Source organism: Marmota marmota, unplaced genomic scaffold, assembly GCF_001458135.2.
Source record: "Marmota marmota marmota unplaced genomic scaffold, marMar, whole genome shotgun sequence".
NCBI lineage: Eukaryota > Metazoa > Chordata > Mammalia > Rodentia > Sciuridae > Marmota > Marmota marmota.
Genome location: NW_025999977.1, coordinates 53,478,471 through 53,494,689, shown reverse-complemented (window position 1 = coordinate 53,494,689; position 16,219 = coordinate 53,478,471). Strand labels below are relative to the sequence as shown.

The following is a 16,219-nucleotide window of genomic DNA, read 5'->3' as shown; positions in this document are numbered from 1 at the left end:
TCTTTGCATTACCAACTTTGGGCATTTTGTATCAATGGAATCAAACAATACGTGGCCTTTTGTGCTGACATCTTTCGTATAGTAGGGCGTTTTCAAGATTATCTCTGTTGTGGCATGTGTCAGTACTTCATCTGATTTTTCATTTCAGGATGGATTGTGGGAAGAACACTGGGTGTGATGTCTGCCGCTGAGCTGGTCTAAGTACACAGTGGGGTCCTGGGGACTGCAGTGCACTCTGCCGGTGTCCCTGGAATCCGTTCATCCTGCTGCATTGAGATGTTCCCTCCCCACGTCCCCTCCCCAGGCCCTGGCAACCACCATTCCGCTCTTTGATTCTACACATCTGGCCGTTTTAGAGATCTCATGGAAGTGGACTCCAGCAGCTTCTCTGTACATGGCTGGCTTATTCCACCTGGTATCGTGTGCTCAAGGTTCACCCAGGTCATCAGGTATTGCAGAATGACCTTTGCATTCCCATCAGCAGCTTGCAAGGGTTCCACGTTCTCTACATCCTTCAACACTTGTTGTCCTTCTAAAACAAGAACAAAGAACAACTTTTAAAAATATTAGTCACAGCCGTTCTAACAGGTGTGAGGCCATCTCTCTCTGTGGTTTTGATTTGCACTTCCCCCATGATTGGTGACACTGAGAGCATTTTTTTCATGTACCTGGTGGCCATATGTATGTCTTTTAGGAGAAATGCCTATTTAATTACTGAATACTAGGAGTGGAACTGCTGGGTTATGTGATAAAGCTGCAGATACATTTTTAAAGAAATGCTGAAGTGTTTTCCAAAGAGGCTACACCATTTTACTTCCCACCAGCATTGTATGAGAGATATAATTTCTCCTTCTATTCTCACCAACACTTCTGGTTGGTGGGTGCTTTTGATTACAGACATTCTAGTGAGTGAGAAGTGATTTCTCATTCACATTTATTTTTGGTACTGGGGATTGAACCCAGGGCACTCTAACACTGAGCTGCATCCCCAGCACTTTTTATTTTTTGTTTTGAAATGGGTCTTGCTAAGTTGCTGAGGCTGGCTTTGAACTTGCGATCCTCTTTCCTCAGCCTCCCAATTGCTAGGATTACAGGAGAGTGCAACCATCAAGGCTCATTGTGGTTTTGATTTGCATTTCTCTGAGGGCTGATGATGTTGAGCATCCCTTTAAGTGCTAATTAGCCATTCCTATACTTACTCTTTGGGGAAATTTCTATTCAAATCCTCCGCCCAATTTTTAAATGGATTATTTACCTTTTTATTGGTGAGTTCAAAGAGGTTTTCTCATTTCTGAAGACTTGCCCTTTATCAGATAAATAATTCGCAAGTGTATTCTGCCGTTCCTTAGATTCTTTTCACTAGCTTGGTGGTGTCCTTTGACATATACATGTTTTAAAGTTATATATTTTTACTTTTTTTTTGTGCTTTTTATATCATCTCTGGGACATCTCATTGCTTAATCGAAGGTCACTAACATCTCACCTATGTTTGCTGATACAGATTTTATAGTTTTGTTTTTTAAGTCTTGGATCCATTTTGTTTAATTTTGTATAGTCTCAACTTACAGTGGTTTCACTTTTAATTTTTTTGACTTTAACATGATACTAAAGCAATATACATTCAGTAGAAACTGTACTTCAGATTTTAAATCTCAATCTTTCCCTGGGCTAGTGATATGTGCATGTTATTTTCTCACGACGCTTGGTAGCAGCCTCAGCCACAGCTCCCCGTCGGCCATGCGATCAGGAAGGGACACTGCAGACTGTCCCTTGTACTGTGCTGCTAAGCTGACGTTCAGTAGATCAGGTGTGTTAAGAGCATTGTCCACTTACAATGTTTTTAATTTACAGCGGGTTTATCAAGACATAACCCCCTTGCAAACAGGAGCGTCTGTACACGCCGTGAGGTGGGGTCCAACTTCATTCTTTTGCATGAATGGTGTCCCAGCATTATTTGTTAAAAAAAAAAAAAAGGTTTTTCTTTCTCCATTGAGTATTTTGAGAACTTCTTTGAAGATCAGTTGCCCATAAACCTGAGGGTTTATTCCTGGACTCTTAATTCTATTCCATATGTCTGTGTCCTATGTCAGGACCACCAGGCTTGACTACAGTAGTAAGTTTTGAAGATTTGGTAACATTTTGTTTAGATTTCAAAACAATAACACATTGTTTTTTGAATTGGTCACCCATTCTTTCGCTCTTCCTCAGGGGTGAGAAATTTCACTTACCTTTAAGCTTCAGAAGTTCCCCGTACAGGCCACCAAATGCCGCAGTCTGGCTGGGCACAAAATCACGAGCCACCACACAGCTTGTAGATTCAAACAGCAACTCTTTATTCCCGAACTCACACCAGCCGTATACAAACACGTTCTGGGGAGATCCACGTTCTCTGCCCAAATCCACGTTCTCTGCCCAAATTCACGTTCTCTGCCCAAATCCACCTCCACTGGGCTTCTGTCTCCCAAAATATACTCTGAATCCCGTGAGAACTCAAGGGGAACTCAGGCAGCAGGATACGCCCTATTCCCAGCAGGAATAATCTTAAACCTTAAACCTGGAACCTAAACTGGGAACGCCCTAAACACGATTATCTTAAACCGGGAACACCCTAATCCGCCTTGGTCCTTGAGCAAGGTCACCTACATTCAATGTCACTGCAACATGGGGTACGCTGGCAAGGAAATTGTCATACCTACTTGGCTAATGGCTCCCAGCACACCTCTTTATGGGAGGTATTGGCCTGTAGTTTTCTTGTCATGTCTTTGTCTGTTTTTGGTATCAGGGTGCTAACTGCTGCCTCCTGAACTGAGTTGGAAGTGTTTTCTCCTCTTCTACCTTCTGGAGGAGTTTGTGTAGAATCTGTAATATTTCTTGGATATTTGATGGGTACTCAGGGAAGCCATCTGAGCATGAAGTTTTCTTTTTTTAAAATTTTTTTTAAAGAGAGAGGGAGGGGGGAGAGAGAGAGAGAGAGAGAGAGAGAGAGAATTTTTTAATATTTATTTTTTAGTTTTCGGCGGACACAACATCTTTGTTTGTATGTGGTGCTGAGGATCGAACCCGGGCCGCACGCATGCCAGGCGAGTGCGCTACCACTTGAGCCCCATCCCCAGCCCCATGAAGTTTTCTTTGTATGAAGGTTTCCAGCTATAATACAGCTTATTTAATAGACAGAGGGCTATTCCTGACATCCCTTTTTCTTGAGTGAGTTTTAGTAGTTTGTGTCTTTGAAGGAATTCGAGAATTAACAATCATTTCTTGAGCTAGACTTTACTGTAATTACCAAGCCCATTAGGATGGGTACTCTTTGTAGGTGAGAACAGTGCCACTTATATGTTGTATTTCTCACACATGACCCAGGATCCAGCATAGAACAGGGGCTCATTAATGTCTCGGGGAGGGGAGGTGGTGTGGCAGGCATTTGAAACAGGTCCTTACAGGGCTTGCTTTGGTGATCAAAATCTATATCAAAGCAACTGAAATGAATGACTGAATGTATTGTCTTGTAGAGTCCAGAAAGGTCATGTTTTAATGAGAAGTAGACATGATAAATAGCCAAAAAAACTGAATGAAAATAGAGCTTCTAAAATCACTGAAGTGATAATCAAAGACATTTAAATTATAAAAAGGTACATTTCTACTCTTCCTGCTGCTAAAAATTTAAAAAGATGGAGCATATTCAGAAATACTATGGGTTTGAGGAAATCGGGGCTTTCACTAAGGAGGCTTCTTCACAAGGCATTTTAGCCTCATAGACCAAATCTACAATGGCTCTACTCTTTAGCCTAGCAGCAGCACCCAAAGTTTCTGACATCTTTCTGCACATCTAGGGCATGTGGTGACCCTGCCAGCACGTAGCCCTCCCACCCACCTCCCAGAGGGTGAGTCACAGCTGAAGGGAGGTGCAGGAGCCAGGGAGCCCTGGGGTGTGGCCTCCAGGAAGCTGGGGAAATGCAAGCTAGGAGGTCGGCTCTCCTTCCTCCCTTCTGCCTCTGCATGCAGCTTTGGTCTCTCATCTACCAAACCTGTTGAACCAAGTATTTTATTTGCTCCTATAAGATCTTGTAGTCAGAAAGAAAAGGGTAACTAGTTCCATTTTAGTCTTGAAAAAAAAATGGAGGCATTAAAAAGAAAAAAGAAGCTTAGCACTGGGGTAAAAGAAAGAAAGAAAAGAAAAAGAAAACGATTCACTGATTCAGCTTTACATCTTTCCATTCTCCACCCAGCAGCACCCCCACTCTGCCCCTCCCCCTTCGAGGGTCCAGGTCATTGAGAGAGCAGCAGATGGATGGGATGAGCCTTGTGTCAATCGTTCTTCTCCTGGGGCAAGGGGCTGGCAGGAGGAGGAGGAGGAAGAGGAGGAGGAGGAGGAGGAGGAGGAAGGAGGCGGGGATGAGCTACAGGCTGGTGCTGATGGGTGCACAGCCAATAATGAAATGTAAATTTTCAGTGGAGTTCAGAACTGAATCTTAATGAAAGGTATTATTAAATTCAGCAAAATACAAAGAAGTATTAACCGAACAGAACTGATTAGTTCATAAAAAGGGAATAGATTACAGCTTGCATCATTCTTGTCTAGACAAATCACTTAGGTTCACATGTGCTGGTTTTAATTAGCATCACAGAAATTGAGCATTCTGTAGCCTAAAATGTCATTATTCAACAAATAAAAACCCCCCACACATTTAATAAAGAAAAGCACAGCTCAAACAATTGCTTCTCACACTCCCTACATACACCAGGTTTCTTCCCCTCCCCATTTAACTGCAAAACCCACATTCGTCAAAAATGCTGCTGCTTCTCATGTCCAACAGGGATGTTTTGCTCCCCCCTCCCCCCACCATGGTGTCATGCAAGGTGCGATTCCCACAGAAGCCACGCACAGGACTGAGTACACCACAGCAAGAAACTTTCCATTTTTAGCCAAAGTTGAGAGGTTTTTTTCTTCCTCTTTTTCTTTTTTTAACCCTTTGGGAAATTGGAAATGGATCTTGACTTGCTGGCCAAATTCCTATCCAACAGTGACCTTCAATGGGAAGACACAGGACTGGTGTTTTTTTTTTTTTTTTTTTAAGCCATTGCAATCACCCTTCACAATGACCTGGCAGGGGTGCGGGGGTCACAAGGTAAGGACAATGGAGGGTCAGCTTGGGGCACCCTGACAATACACCAGGGACTGGGCACCCGAATCAAGAGATACCTACTGTCTCACAGTTCTGGAGGCTGGAAGCCCAAGGTCAAGGTGCTGGGGGTCTGTTTTGAGCCTCTTTGAAGTTGGAGGGAAAGCCTGTGTCCTGACTATCATAAACCGTCTGTGGGCTGTGTGTGGACTATGTTGTGCATAGTAGCCTCCTGAGGGGATAAGGCTGGCACTGGGAACTCCCTGGGACACTCTCCACATGGATTGAACACCTGATACAGGTGAACTTCCCCCTCCCGCTCTGCCTAAGATCCCGCCGAGATGTCAATCAACCTGCTGACTGCAAGACATCACAAAGCAAGAATCTGCCCTTGAAACCTTATGCTGCCTTTGATGTACCCTAAATAAACATCAGAGCCATTTTGTCTTGTCTAGTTCAAGAACCCATGTGGACTAGATCCATCAAGGGCTTCATTTTTGTAAATATATTTCTGAGTGTTTGTGTTTTATTATTTGTTAATTATTTGTGATATTAAGATTTAGGGTGGCTATTTAGGGTGGCTTGGAGTCCTCTGGGCAGAAGAACCCTCCAATGAGACGCTGGCTATCTTCCCCCAAAACCTGACCATGAAGGAAGACCACCTGGTGGCCATCCAGCAGCCCCTCTCCACAACACAGCCCAGGCCCACTCGGTGCACAGGGGACACTTGGAACATGCCTGGGAGACCATGTCTTCCTCACCACTGTGCTTCAGAAATTGCTGGAGCTCCACTCTGTGGGGTGTCTGAGCAATTAAGGGCCATGACAATGTGGTGTGGAGCCTGGGCCCAGTGAATCCTCTCATTCTTCCCTCTTCCACCTGCCCAGCTCCTGGTCCAGGCTCTGTGCTAAGGAGTCCCAGGAATAATCTGAAGGAGTGGATGGGGGAGGAGGCAGACCAGGGAACTGGTGTATGGCCTGATCTGTGATCCTACTGGACAGTAGGGGGCTGTGTGAGCTCAAGGGCCCTAATTCCTGGGTGGAGGGAGGGAGGAGGAGGGAAAGAGCTCAGTCCAGGGAGACCTGACAGAGGTGAGAACACTGGGGACTGAGCTTCAAAGGGTGGGAAGAATTAAGTCCAGGGATGGTGGGCAGTACAGTGGTCCAAGGGCACTGTCCGTGAAGCCATGGTGACCAGTGCCAAGGGGGGACCTTCCTGACTCTGAATGAGCTGGTGTGCAGGGGAGGTCCAGACCCACTCTCTTCACCTCCCACTACAGCTCAACCTTCCCAGGACAAGGGAAGGATACAACTTCCTTCTGTCCTAGAGGAGGTTGGACTAGATGTCCTCAATGTACTTCAGGTGAGGTGACACCAACAGCAGGGCAGTCTTAGGGGGTGGCAGGAGACCCTCAAGGACCGGCTCAAGTCTGAGACAGGAGGGACCCAGGACAGAGCAGTAGACCCAGGGGATGCTTTTCCTGCCGAGCAACAGGCGGCTGCGTTTTTATCGTAGAGTCTCCAGCAGCAGCGGGAGGGCTTTCAGCGAGAGGGGCCCTGCTGCTTTGTAGCCCGGGTCCCGGGCCCTCGGCGACCCGCTGCGCGGGGAGGGACTGGCAGCCGGTGCGCGCCGTGGCGCTCGGGCGCGGCAGCTGTGCCCGTCTGCCCAAGGGTTAACCCGTTCCCCTGCAGCTGCCGCGCGTGCCGTGCAGAATCTCACCAGAAGAGGGTACAGTTGAAAAGCTCTTGACGTCAGGCTGGAATTCCTATTGTGTTTGGAAACGGCTTGGGCAAAGCGAGACAAGTTCGCTCTCCGCACACCTCGGCGCACGACCGCGGGTCCGGCAGCTCCGGGACCGGCCCGCGCTGCCGGCGCACCCCGGGAAGGAGAACCTGCCTGCGGCCCACGAGAGGAGCCCTCCGGGGGAGGCCGAGCCCAAGCGGCACTTCGCGCCGCCCGGAAGCGGGGGTGAGTGCCCCCAGCGGGGCCGCGGGCCTTGAGAACCCCCACCGGCGCGCCCCGGCGCCCGGATGCCTGCCCCGAGCCCCGCCGCCGGGTGCATGCCCCCGCCAGGGCCACCCAGCCCTTAGCTGCGGGCTGTGACCGCCCTTCCCCGCAGGCTCAGCCCGAGAGCCGCGCTCTGGTGGGACCCGCCGGACCCCCGGCGGCGGCGGCCGGGGACGCGGAGCCGGGGCTGCGAGGGCACACACCGGGAGAATGGACGGGTCCGGGGAGCACAGCCTCCAGGAGGCGGGCAGCCAGGGCTCCGCGGCCGGCGACGACATTGAGATCGTCGTCAACGTGGGGGGCGTGCGGCAGGTGCTCTACGGAGACCTCCTCAGCCAGTACCCTGAGACCCGGCTGGCGGAGCTCATCAACTGCTTGGCGGGGGGCTACGACACCATCTTCTCCCTGTGCGACGACTACGACCCCGGCAAGCGCGAGTTCTACTTTGACCGCGACCCGGACGCTTTCAAGTGTGTCATAGAGGTGTACTATTTCGGGGAGGTACACATGAAGAAGGGCATCTGCCCGATCTGTTTCAAGAACGAGATGGACTTCTGGAAGGTGGACCTCAAGTTCTTGGACGACTGTTGCAAGAGTCACTTAAGCGAGAAGCGCGAGGAGCTGGAGGAGATCGCGCGCCGAGTGCAGCTCATCCTGGACGACCTGGGCGTGGACGCGGCCGAGGGCCGCTGGCGCCGCTGCCAGAAGTGCGTCTGGAAGTTCCTGGAGAAGCCCGAGTCGTCGTGCCCCGCACGGGTGGTGGCCGTGCTGTCCTTCCTGCTCATCCTCGTCTCGTCAGTGGTTATGTGCATGGGCACCATCCCGGAGCTGCAGGTGCTGGACGCTGAGGGCAACCGCGTGGAGCACCCGACGCTGGAGAACGTGGAGACGGCGTGCATCGGCTGGTTCACGCTCGAGTACTTGCTGCGCCTCTTCTCCTCGCCTAACAAGCTGCACTTCGCCCTGTCCTTCATGAACATCGTGGATGTGCTGGCCATCCTCCCCTTCTATGTGAGCCTCACGCTCACGCACCTGGGCGCCCGCATGATGGAGCTGACCAACGTGCAGCAGGCGGTGCAGGCCCTGCGGATCATGCGCATCGCGCGCATCTTCAAGCTGGCGCGCCACTCCTCGGGTTTGCAGACCCTCACCTACGCCCTCAAGCGCAGCTTCAAGGAACTGGGGCTGCTGCTCATGTACCTGGCCGTGGGTATCTTTGTCTTCTCGGCGCTGGGCTACACCATGGAGCAGAGCCACCCCGAGACCCTGTTTAAGAGCATTCCCCAGTCCTTCTGGTGGGCCATCATCACCATGACTACTGTGGGCTACGGTGACATCTACCCTAAGACCACGCTGGGCAAGCTTAACGCGGCCATTAGCTTCCTGTGCGGGGTCATCGCCATCGCCCTGCCCATCCACCCCATCATCAATAACTTCGTCAGGTACTACAACAAGCAGCGCGTCCTCGAGACCGCCGCCAAGCACGAGCTGGAGCTCATGGAGCTCAACTCCAGCAGCGCAGGTGAGGGCAAGCCTGGGGGCTCCCGCAGCGACCTGGACATCCTGCCACCAGAGCCTGCCGGGAAGGAGGGGACAAGCTGGGGCAGCCGGCTGAAGCTCTCCCACAGCGACACCTTCATCCCCCTGCTGACGGAGGAGAAGCACCACCGCACCCGGCTCCAGAGCTGCAAGTGAGAGGCGGGCATCCCAGGAAGAGATGGGTGGGACCGTGGGGACGGTGGGCTGCCCCAGAGGAGCTGCCCTGTGGCCCCCAGCCCTCCCCTGAGCAGACTCTGAAGGCCAAGGCGGGGTCAGCCTCCTGGGGCAGGTTGTCCAGGAGCCCCTGGAGAGGGTGCCGGAGCCACAGGGTAGTGGGGGACCGTGATCCCACGTCCCCTTCCGTGTCTCCTTCACAAAGCCTCCTGCTCCACGAACCCTTCCTCACTGTGGGTTCTGTCCCAGGCTGGCTGTCACCCCAGGGTGGCTTAGAGGCACTCCCTGCAGGGCCAGCAGGTAGGTGTGCAGCTATTTTTAGCTGAAAGCTAACTAGGAAGGGATGGGAGGAGGCAGGTCCAGTGCCAAGGGGCCTGGCCACCTTCCAGGAGGCCCGTGAAGGCCACTTATTCTCCTGTTCCCTTCTTGGGAAGGTCAGTTCCCTGAGCACCCCCTGGAGGAGGGAGAGACCACAGAGCCCGCAGAGCTGGGAGGTTTTCACGACTTCTTCCTTCTAACCCCAGTACTTCTGAGGCACCTGCTAAGTGGACAGATCTCAGCATGGCCTCCAGAGGCTCACTGCCAGCCTCGCCTGAGAGCCCCAGGGAAACAATCAGACAGACCTGGGTTTAAGCTCAGGGAATGAGGAGATGAGAGATGGCTTGGAGTTTAAATGCTTTTCTCTAGTGCCCCTCCCCCACCACTCTCCTACTAGCTGTGTGACCTTAGGCCTGTTGATTAATCTCTCTGCTCCTCATCCTGATTATTAAGTGGGGATATAAAATTATGACCTCAGAGAATCATGGTTCTTAGTTCAGTGTCCAGCACTTAGTAAGTGCTCAATAAATGATAGCTGTTTCTGTTGCTCTACTCTGGGAAGCAAGTGAGTTGTAGTTGCCCACTCTGGTCTCCACAGCCTAGGCAGAGGAGGGAGGGACAGGGCATTGCCATTCTGTTCTTGGTGGAAGGCAAGAGTTAGTCCTGCAGGCCCTTCTCTGGCTTTCTGCCTTCCCCCTTCGGACTCTGAGCCCTACAGTCCCATCTTTTCCTCCCTGGGTGGAGGGAGGGACCCTGCAGTTGGGCAGAGGTGGAGGGTTCAGATGAGGAAAGGAGGCTCCTCCTCAGTCTGCCACCATCCTGGACTACGCTCCTATTTCCTGGGCCTGCATTTTCCCGTGTGTGAGAAGAGGGATGATTTCTCAGGCCTCTGCCAGCTCTGCCTGCCAGGATTTTGCAGCCTTGGACTGGGGGCTCCAGGAGGCAGAAGCTGTCCTCTGGAGGGGTCCTTGGGGACAGGTCTTGGAGAGAGTTAGGGTGGTTCTTGTGGGATGCAGAGCTGCATGTGAGAGGAGAGCACCCAGCTGTGGCGGAGCGGGCTGTGAGTGGACGGTGTGGCAGGGCTGCCGAGGCTGCTGGAGGGGGGCTCCGCTGGGTCCGGCCCTCCCCGGGAGCACTCTGCAGGGGCCTGGGCACCTCTGACCAGGCTGGCCAGGACTGCTGTCCTGAGCTGACGCTTTGCTCTAGGGGGAGACTGGTCCTGTGGCCACCCCAGGTGGAGGAATAGAGGTGGAGGCTAAAGAAGGGGGACTCAGTGGAGGGAGGAGGGGGCCTTGGGCCTGCGGGGGGTGTGGCGTGTGCATCTGGGGCCCAGGCAGCTTGCTGAGTTGGTGGGTTTCCTCTCTGTCCCTTTCCCCCAGAGTTTTCCTGGAAAGCCCGGGGCCTGTGCCAGCCTGAGGGCTGGAAAGGGGAGAAGATCAGGGTTTGCAGAGAAGCCAGGATGATGAGGCAGGAGGCCGAGGTGGCCGGGCAGGAGGCCGAGGTGGCCGGCCAGGCCCAACACCCAGAGTGGACTTGTAGCTCCAAAACCAGTGTGGGCTCCCCTCCTTGCAAGGAGGAGACTGAGTCCCGGAGGGTAGCCCCTCATCTGAGATCTCCATGAGTCAGGATCAGAGGGCTCCTGGTCCCAGAGGAGCTCAGCCTGTGACAGTGACACGCTTCGTCATGAAGGAGTGGCCTGGGAGCTCGGGCGCCAGGAGGAGGGGCAGCTCACAGTCCCTGGGACATCTTTCTGGGGTCAGGTACTTGAATTTTGCTTTCTATGAGAACAGTCTTGGGAGCTTTAAAAGCTGCCAGTGTCCAGGCCGTGCCCTGTTCCTATTAAATTAGAATCTCTGGGGGTGACACTTAGGCGTCAGTATTTTTTTTTAACTTTAAAGTGCACATGAGTCATCAGAGATTTGTTAAAACGTGGATTGTGAATTTGTGAAGCTGGTGGGGCCCTGGCATTCTGCTTTCCCAGGAGCTCCCAGGTTTGGCTGGGGAGGACCTCAGCCTCCAACAGCCAGAGGCCAGAGCAGGAATCGGCCAGCAGTGGCTTGGGGGCCTTTGAATTAAGAGTGGTTTTTATATTTTTAAATGGTTGGAAAAACTTACAGGAAGTCTAACATTTTGTGACTTGTGAAAAGTGCATAAAACTAAAATTTCAGTGTCTGCAAATAAAGTCTTATTGGAATAGAGCCCTGTCCATTTATTTGGTCCGGAGTTGCTAGTGTTTGCTCTCGAGCTGCAGGACGGAGCTCAGGAGCTGTGAGATCAGGTGGCCTTGGCACTTACGAGTTACTCTCTGGCCATTACTGAGAATGCTCGCCAATCCCGTCTGCGGGAGCTGGTGTCCAGGTGAGGCCTTGGAGAGCCTCCCTCCAGGCAGAGGAGACTCCCAGCTCCACACGGGGGGGGGGGGGGGGTGAAGGACCCCCACAGTGTGGGCCAGCTTCAGAGAGGAAGAGACTACTCTTAAAGCCCCAGGGCGGCACAGGGATTGCCCTGAAGAGGTGTCCTCCTCTGTCACCTCAACAGGGACCAGGGCTCAAGCATCCTCAGGACCCCATTGAATTCCTTCAAGAGGCTCCCTGCAGACTTGGCTTCCACTTTCACCCCAGGCTTCTTCCCTCCTGTCTGGACCCCCAGTCGCAGTCTGCCAGGACTCCTGGTCACATGCTGTCCTCCAGCGTGGGGGAGCCTCACGTACCCCGCTAGTGTTTGTGGAGAGAAAGAAAGCTGTTCCTGGGAGTTGCAGAAGGTCCAAGTCACAACGAAAGTAAGCTGTCATCCTGTGTCCCCTCATTGTTCAGATGGGAAAACAGTGGCCCTGAATCCCATCCATCTGAGGGAGGGCCGCGTAGCAAAGGCCCGCAGGTCTGTGGGCGAAGGGCCACCTCCTTCTCCTTCCCCCACCGTGGGAGCACAGGACTGTCACGGCAAAGATGTGGGGCTGTGAGTGCAAGACGGCGTGTGTGAAATGGAGTCCATCCTGACGTCTAAATGGAAGGACGTGGGTGACATTTTCAGTTTCATTTTAGCCTCCAAATAGCTCCAGGTGGTAAACGAGTTATCCTCCGTTTTAAAGATGGGGAAACTGAGGCCCTGAGGGCAGAAGCCACAGGCTGGTGCTGGTGGCAGAGGTGGCAGTCTCTAGGACACACTCACCCGGCTGCCATCTGGGCCCCACCTTAGGGCACCTGGGCTTCCTAACAAGGGGAAGGAGGCTGTCCTGCAGCCTCTCTGGAAGGCCTCACTTCGGGAGCCCTGTGGTCTGGGTGGTGGTCTCTGTGAGCGGGAGCACATCTGCCCAGGTGACGCTGGGGTGGTGGCCTTCAGCATCCGTCCTGGCTATTGTGGGAGGCGTCTGGAGCTATGGGCCCCCCATCTGGGGCCTGGGGGTACCTCGCAGAAAAGGAAAATGATGGGAGCATCTGTGAAAGGGGCAAGACCTAGAATTATCACACACACTCTCCGGGACACCCCGGGGAAAGACTAGCAGGAAAGGCTAGCAATAGTCCCAGCGTGTGGCCCGTGTTCCTTGCCCTCCGGGGTCTTTCGGCCACAGGGCAGGCCGGGTGGCAATGCCTGTGAGGCAGGGGCCTTGCAGCCCCTGTGAAGGGGTGCCTGCCCCTCCCAAGCCTCCCCGCAGGAAGCTGATTAAATACCTCCCCAGCTCCCTGCATCTCCCAGGGAGATGGGAGATGAGACGTTTCCAGAGGCCTCCCACCTGTCGCCTGTGGGAAGGCGGCTCCGCGCACCGTGGGCCTGGCAACGCGTTTGCCAGCTGCCTGGGGCGCGGATCTCACTGACACCCATGATCTGGGGTGGGAGCCCCCCCTGAATCCCTTTCTCCACTTGGAGCAGCCCAAGATGTAGCACAGGGACCATGTGGGCTTCCAAAGGGATAAGCCAAACAGCCCTGGGGACTCTGCTTAGTCACCTCCTTGTTTCTGAGGCTGTTGCTGCCATCCAGCCAGACTGCCAGGGCTGCTGTCGTCACAACTGTCACAACGTCGTCACTCCTCCAGCAGTGAGGTCCCTGGAGTCACAGGAAGTTGCCGGTGGTCACATAGAGGTGGGTGCAGCCTCCAGCATGGCCCAAGCAAGTGCACACCCTATGCTTGGCCCTGCTTGCCAGAAGCAGCAGCCATCGTCACGAGGAGTGGGGCTCTTGGCCACCTGTGTCCACCCTGCACTCCGGCTTAGTCTCCGGTCACTTCTCCAGCCAGAGGTTTCACTGCCGGGGAAAGATGGCCCTGTGGGGCACCTGCTGCCACTCGCTCTTGCCCAGATGGCAACTGACGCCTGCTGTCAAGGGCTTGGCTGGACAAGAGGGGGCTGTGCCTGCTGGTGAGGCAGCCCAGACCTCGGAGGAGGCGCACGCTGGGACATGCCAGGCGGCCTCGGCTGGGCTGGACGTGCAGTGGCTGAGCTGTCGGGGCCACCACTCTGCCTGCTCTAGTCCTCTTGCTCCTTTGTCGGGTTTGGCCGAGTAGGTCTTACCTGGCCTGGAGCACCTGCCTCAGAAGAGGCCCCAGGGAGACCCAGCAGCCAGTTTCTAGCTGACTGGACCCTCATGGAGCCCCAGCCGCTGCCCATGCCCTGTTCCTGCAGGAGGGCTGAGATGGACCCTCTCTCCTTCCCTTTGGTTGTCCCCGGCCAGGTGGTGAGGACTCCCGTGGCCCAGCCCCTCACTGCCCACCCTGGACCTCCATTGCAACTGGCCCAGTGGCTCTTCCCACCTCTGCCTGTGGACGGGAGACTCCCGACGTCCTGTGGCTTCTCTCTCATTTTCCACTGGTCAGAATTCTATCCCTGCTTCCAGACCTGCCGCCAGCCCTGCGGGGCCTACAGGCGGGACCGCCTACCTCACTCCACATCTAGGAACGTGGTCCTGGGGAGGTTGTGCCGCTGTCTGGAGTCACACAGTAGCTGGTGGCTGTGGGCACCAGCCTCCACGATCGCTCACTCCCCTCAGTCCTGCCCCACCCCACCCACTGCCGGCTAAAGGTCTTGACCTGAAAAAGTGAAGTGGAGGTTTCAGAACCCGGTCTGAAAGGTGGCCCAGGGACAGCTCCCCACTGGCACTCGTGGCCTGGCAGGGCCTCAGCAGAGCCTGGGGCTGGGAGCTCGCAGTACTCCGGCCATGTGGCCAGTTCAGTTCAAACCTTCATGGAACCCTTGGCCTTTAAGAGGCCTGAGCTTCACAACCAGAGCAGGGGATCCACTGAGGAGTGTGCAAGACCTCAGGCGTGTTTGTGTGTCCCTCCCCTCTGAACAAGGAGGGCATGACTCTTGGGTCCTGAGTGGTGGCTTCCCTTGGTGGCTCTGCACTCTCCCTAGTGGCTCACGGTGCCAGGCAGGGGCTGTGGGCAGATCTACTTCTCATCCTGAGAAGCATCGCCCTCATCCTGGTCCTGGGACCAGGGGCCCGACAGGTGCTTCCTAGCTGGCTGCCTGGAGCACAGGGTGGGGCCTGCCATTGAGCCTCAGGTCTGCCGGCTTTCTTCCCATCAGCCGGTGGCCGAGTCCTGCTATCACCCCTCATGCTGCTTTTCCTTGATTCCTCTGGTGGTGGGCAGTGTCCTGACGGTGGCATGAGCCCTGTGGGTCACAGATGTGTCTGGTCACAGACCAGGCTCCTGTCACCCACAGCAGTGCCAGGCACATTGGCAGTGAGGGGATGAGCCCGTGTCCCCTACTGTGTGCACCGGCAGCAGACCTAGACCGGTTGCCCTTACGTTCTGCCTGTGTCTGTCTTGTCTCTTGATGGGGAGGTCATCTTGCCTCTGTGCCTTGTTCCTTGAATGAATCAACCCTGCTGGTATAGAGAAGAGGCCTCTCTGGATGTCACCCTGAACACCCAGAATCTCTGTCCTCAGGGAGGAAGCTTGAAGACTTTGGGGTCAGAAAGCTCAAATGTGGGGATTCATCAAGAGCCTGGGCCTGGTGAGAGTGACCCGCCACAGAGAGCCCCTCTTGGTCCTGGCCTGCAGCCTGGCCTGGTAAGAGAGGGACCCTCATGCCACCCTGTAAACACGGGGTTGTGTCCACAGGACGAGTTCATGTGGCTTTCCTTTCCACCTCCCCTTCCTGGGACTGCCCCCCCGTCACCCAAAAGTTGGAAGCCCAGAATCTGGCCTGCAATGTGACCTCCAGGGACCTCCTTCTTTCTTGCCACACCCCTGTGTGTGTCTCAGAACCAGTGTGCTTGGGAATGCTTAGAGAATGTTGGCTCTGATGTTTTCTTTCTTTTTAAAAATGTTCTTTTAAAAGGGCTCCTTAATAATTTTTGTTTCAAACACGCACAAGAAAAATAAAATGAGCGCCGTAACAGACACCAAACACCCGTGGACTACGTGCAACTGTTCTTAGTATTTACTGTCTTTTGCTAAACCTTTGACACATAAGTGACAAGACACGCACATGTTTCCCCTAATGATTGCAGCTCTCATCTCCAAAAACAAAGCCAGGCTGTCCTCCGTCACCACAGGGTGGTTTCTGCATCTGAGGGAGGCAGCAGGAGCTTTCCAAGGGCCTCCCCGCTGAGACTGTTTGCATTGACCCATGTCCGGGCTTGGCAGATGCCCGGCACCTCTGGGGGGCTAGCAGAAGGCCAAGGACATGGCTGGGCCAAGCTGGTTGACAGTGAGGGACTGACTTCCCTGGGCAGAGAGCACAGCATGGCAGATGGGAGTCCCCAGCCTCACTGCGGGCCATACCGCCTCTGCTGGCCCTCAGAGGGTCTCACTTCAAGGTGAGGGGACTCAACCCAGGAAGCACACCAGTGCATTTGAGATATGGGAGGGGCAGTCAGCATCTGTAGCCCCTTCTCTGTAGCCCCTCACCCCGATCTGCTGCCAGCAGGTTTGGAGCTGCGAGTCCTGCCTAGGGACTGGGTTCCTCCTCCAGCACATTCTCAAGTGACACCAGAATATCAGGCGACACCCTGCCCCCTGCCCTTCTCCAGGCCAGCGCTCCCCAGAAAGAAGGATGCCCTGAGGCCCAGAGGTGTGAAGCCACGGGATGGCCAGAGTCCCAGCCTCACCCAACATAGC

At 54.2% G+C, this 16,219-nt stretch overlaps 1 protein-coding gene across 2 annotated transcripts; it reads left to right on the top strand.

Moving 5' to 3' along the window:
• The first annotated feature begins 6,233 nt into the window (after positions 1 to 6,233).
• On the top strand, positions 6,234 to 15,783 carry Kcnf1 (potassium voltage-gated channel modifier subfamily F member 1). Of its 2 annotated transcripts, XM_048804808.1 has the most exons (2): positions 6,234 to 8,818; positions 11,697 to 15,783. In XM_048804808.1, exons 1-2 carry the CDS (start codon positions 7,338 to 7,340, stop codon positions 12,115 to 12,117), a joined length of 1,902 nt encoding a protein of 633 aa, XP_048660765.1. In that variant the 5' UTR covers positions 6,234 to 7,337; the 3' UTR covers positions 12,118 to 15,783. The 2 variants fall into 2 exon arrangements, with proteins under 2 accessions (XP_048660765.1, XP_048660766.1); XM_048804809.1 differs by lacking the exon at positions 11,697 to 15,783 and having other exon boundaries at positions 6,239 to 11,356.
• Positions 15,784 to 16,219: the final 436 nt, after the last annotated feature.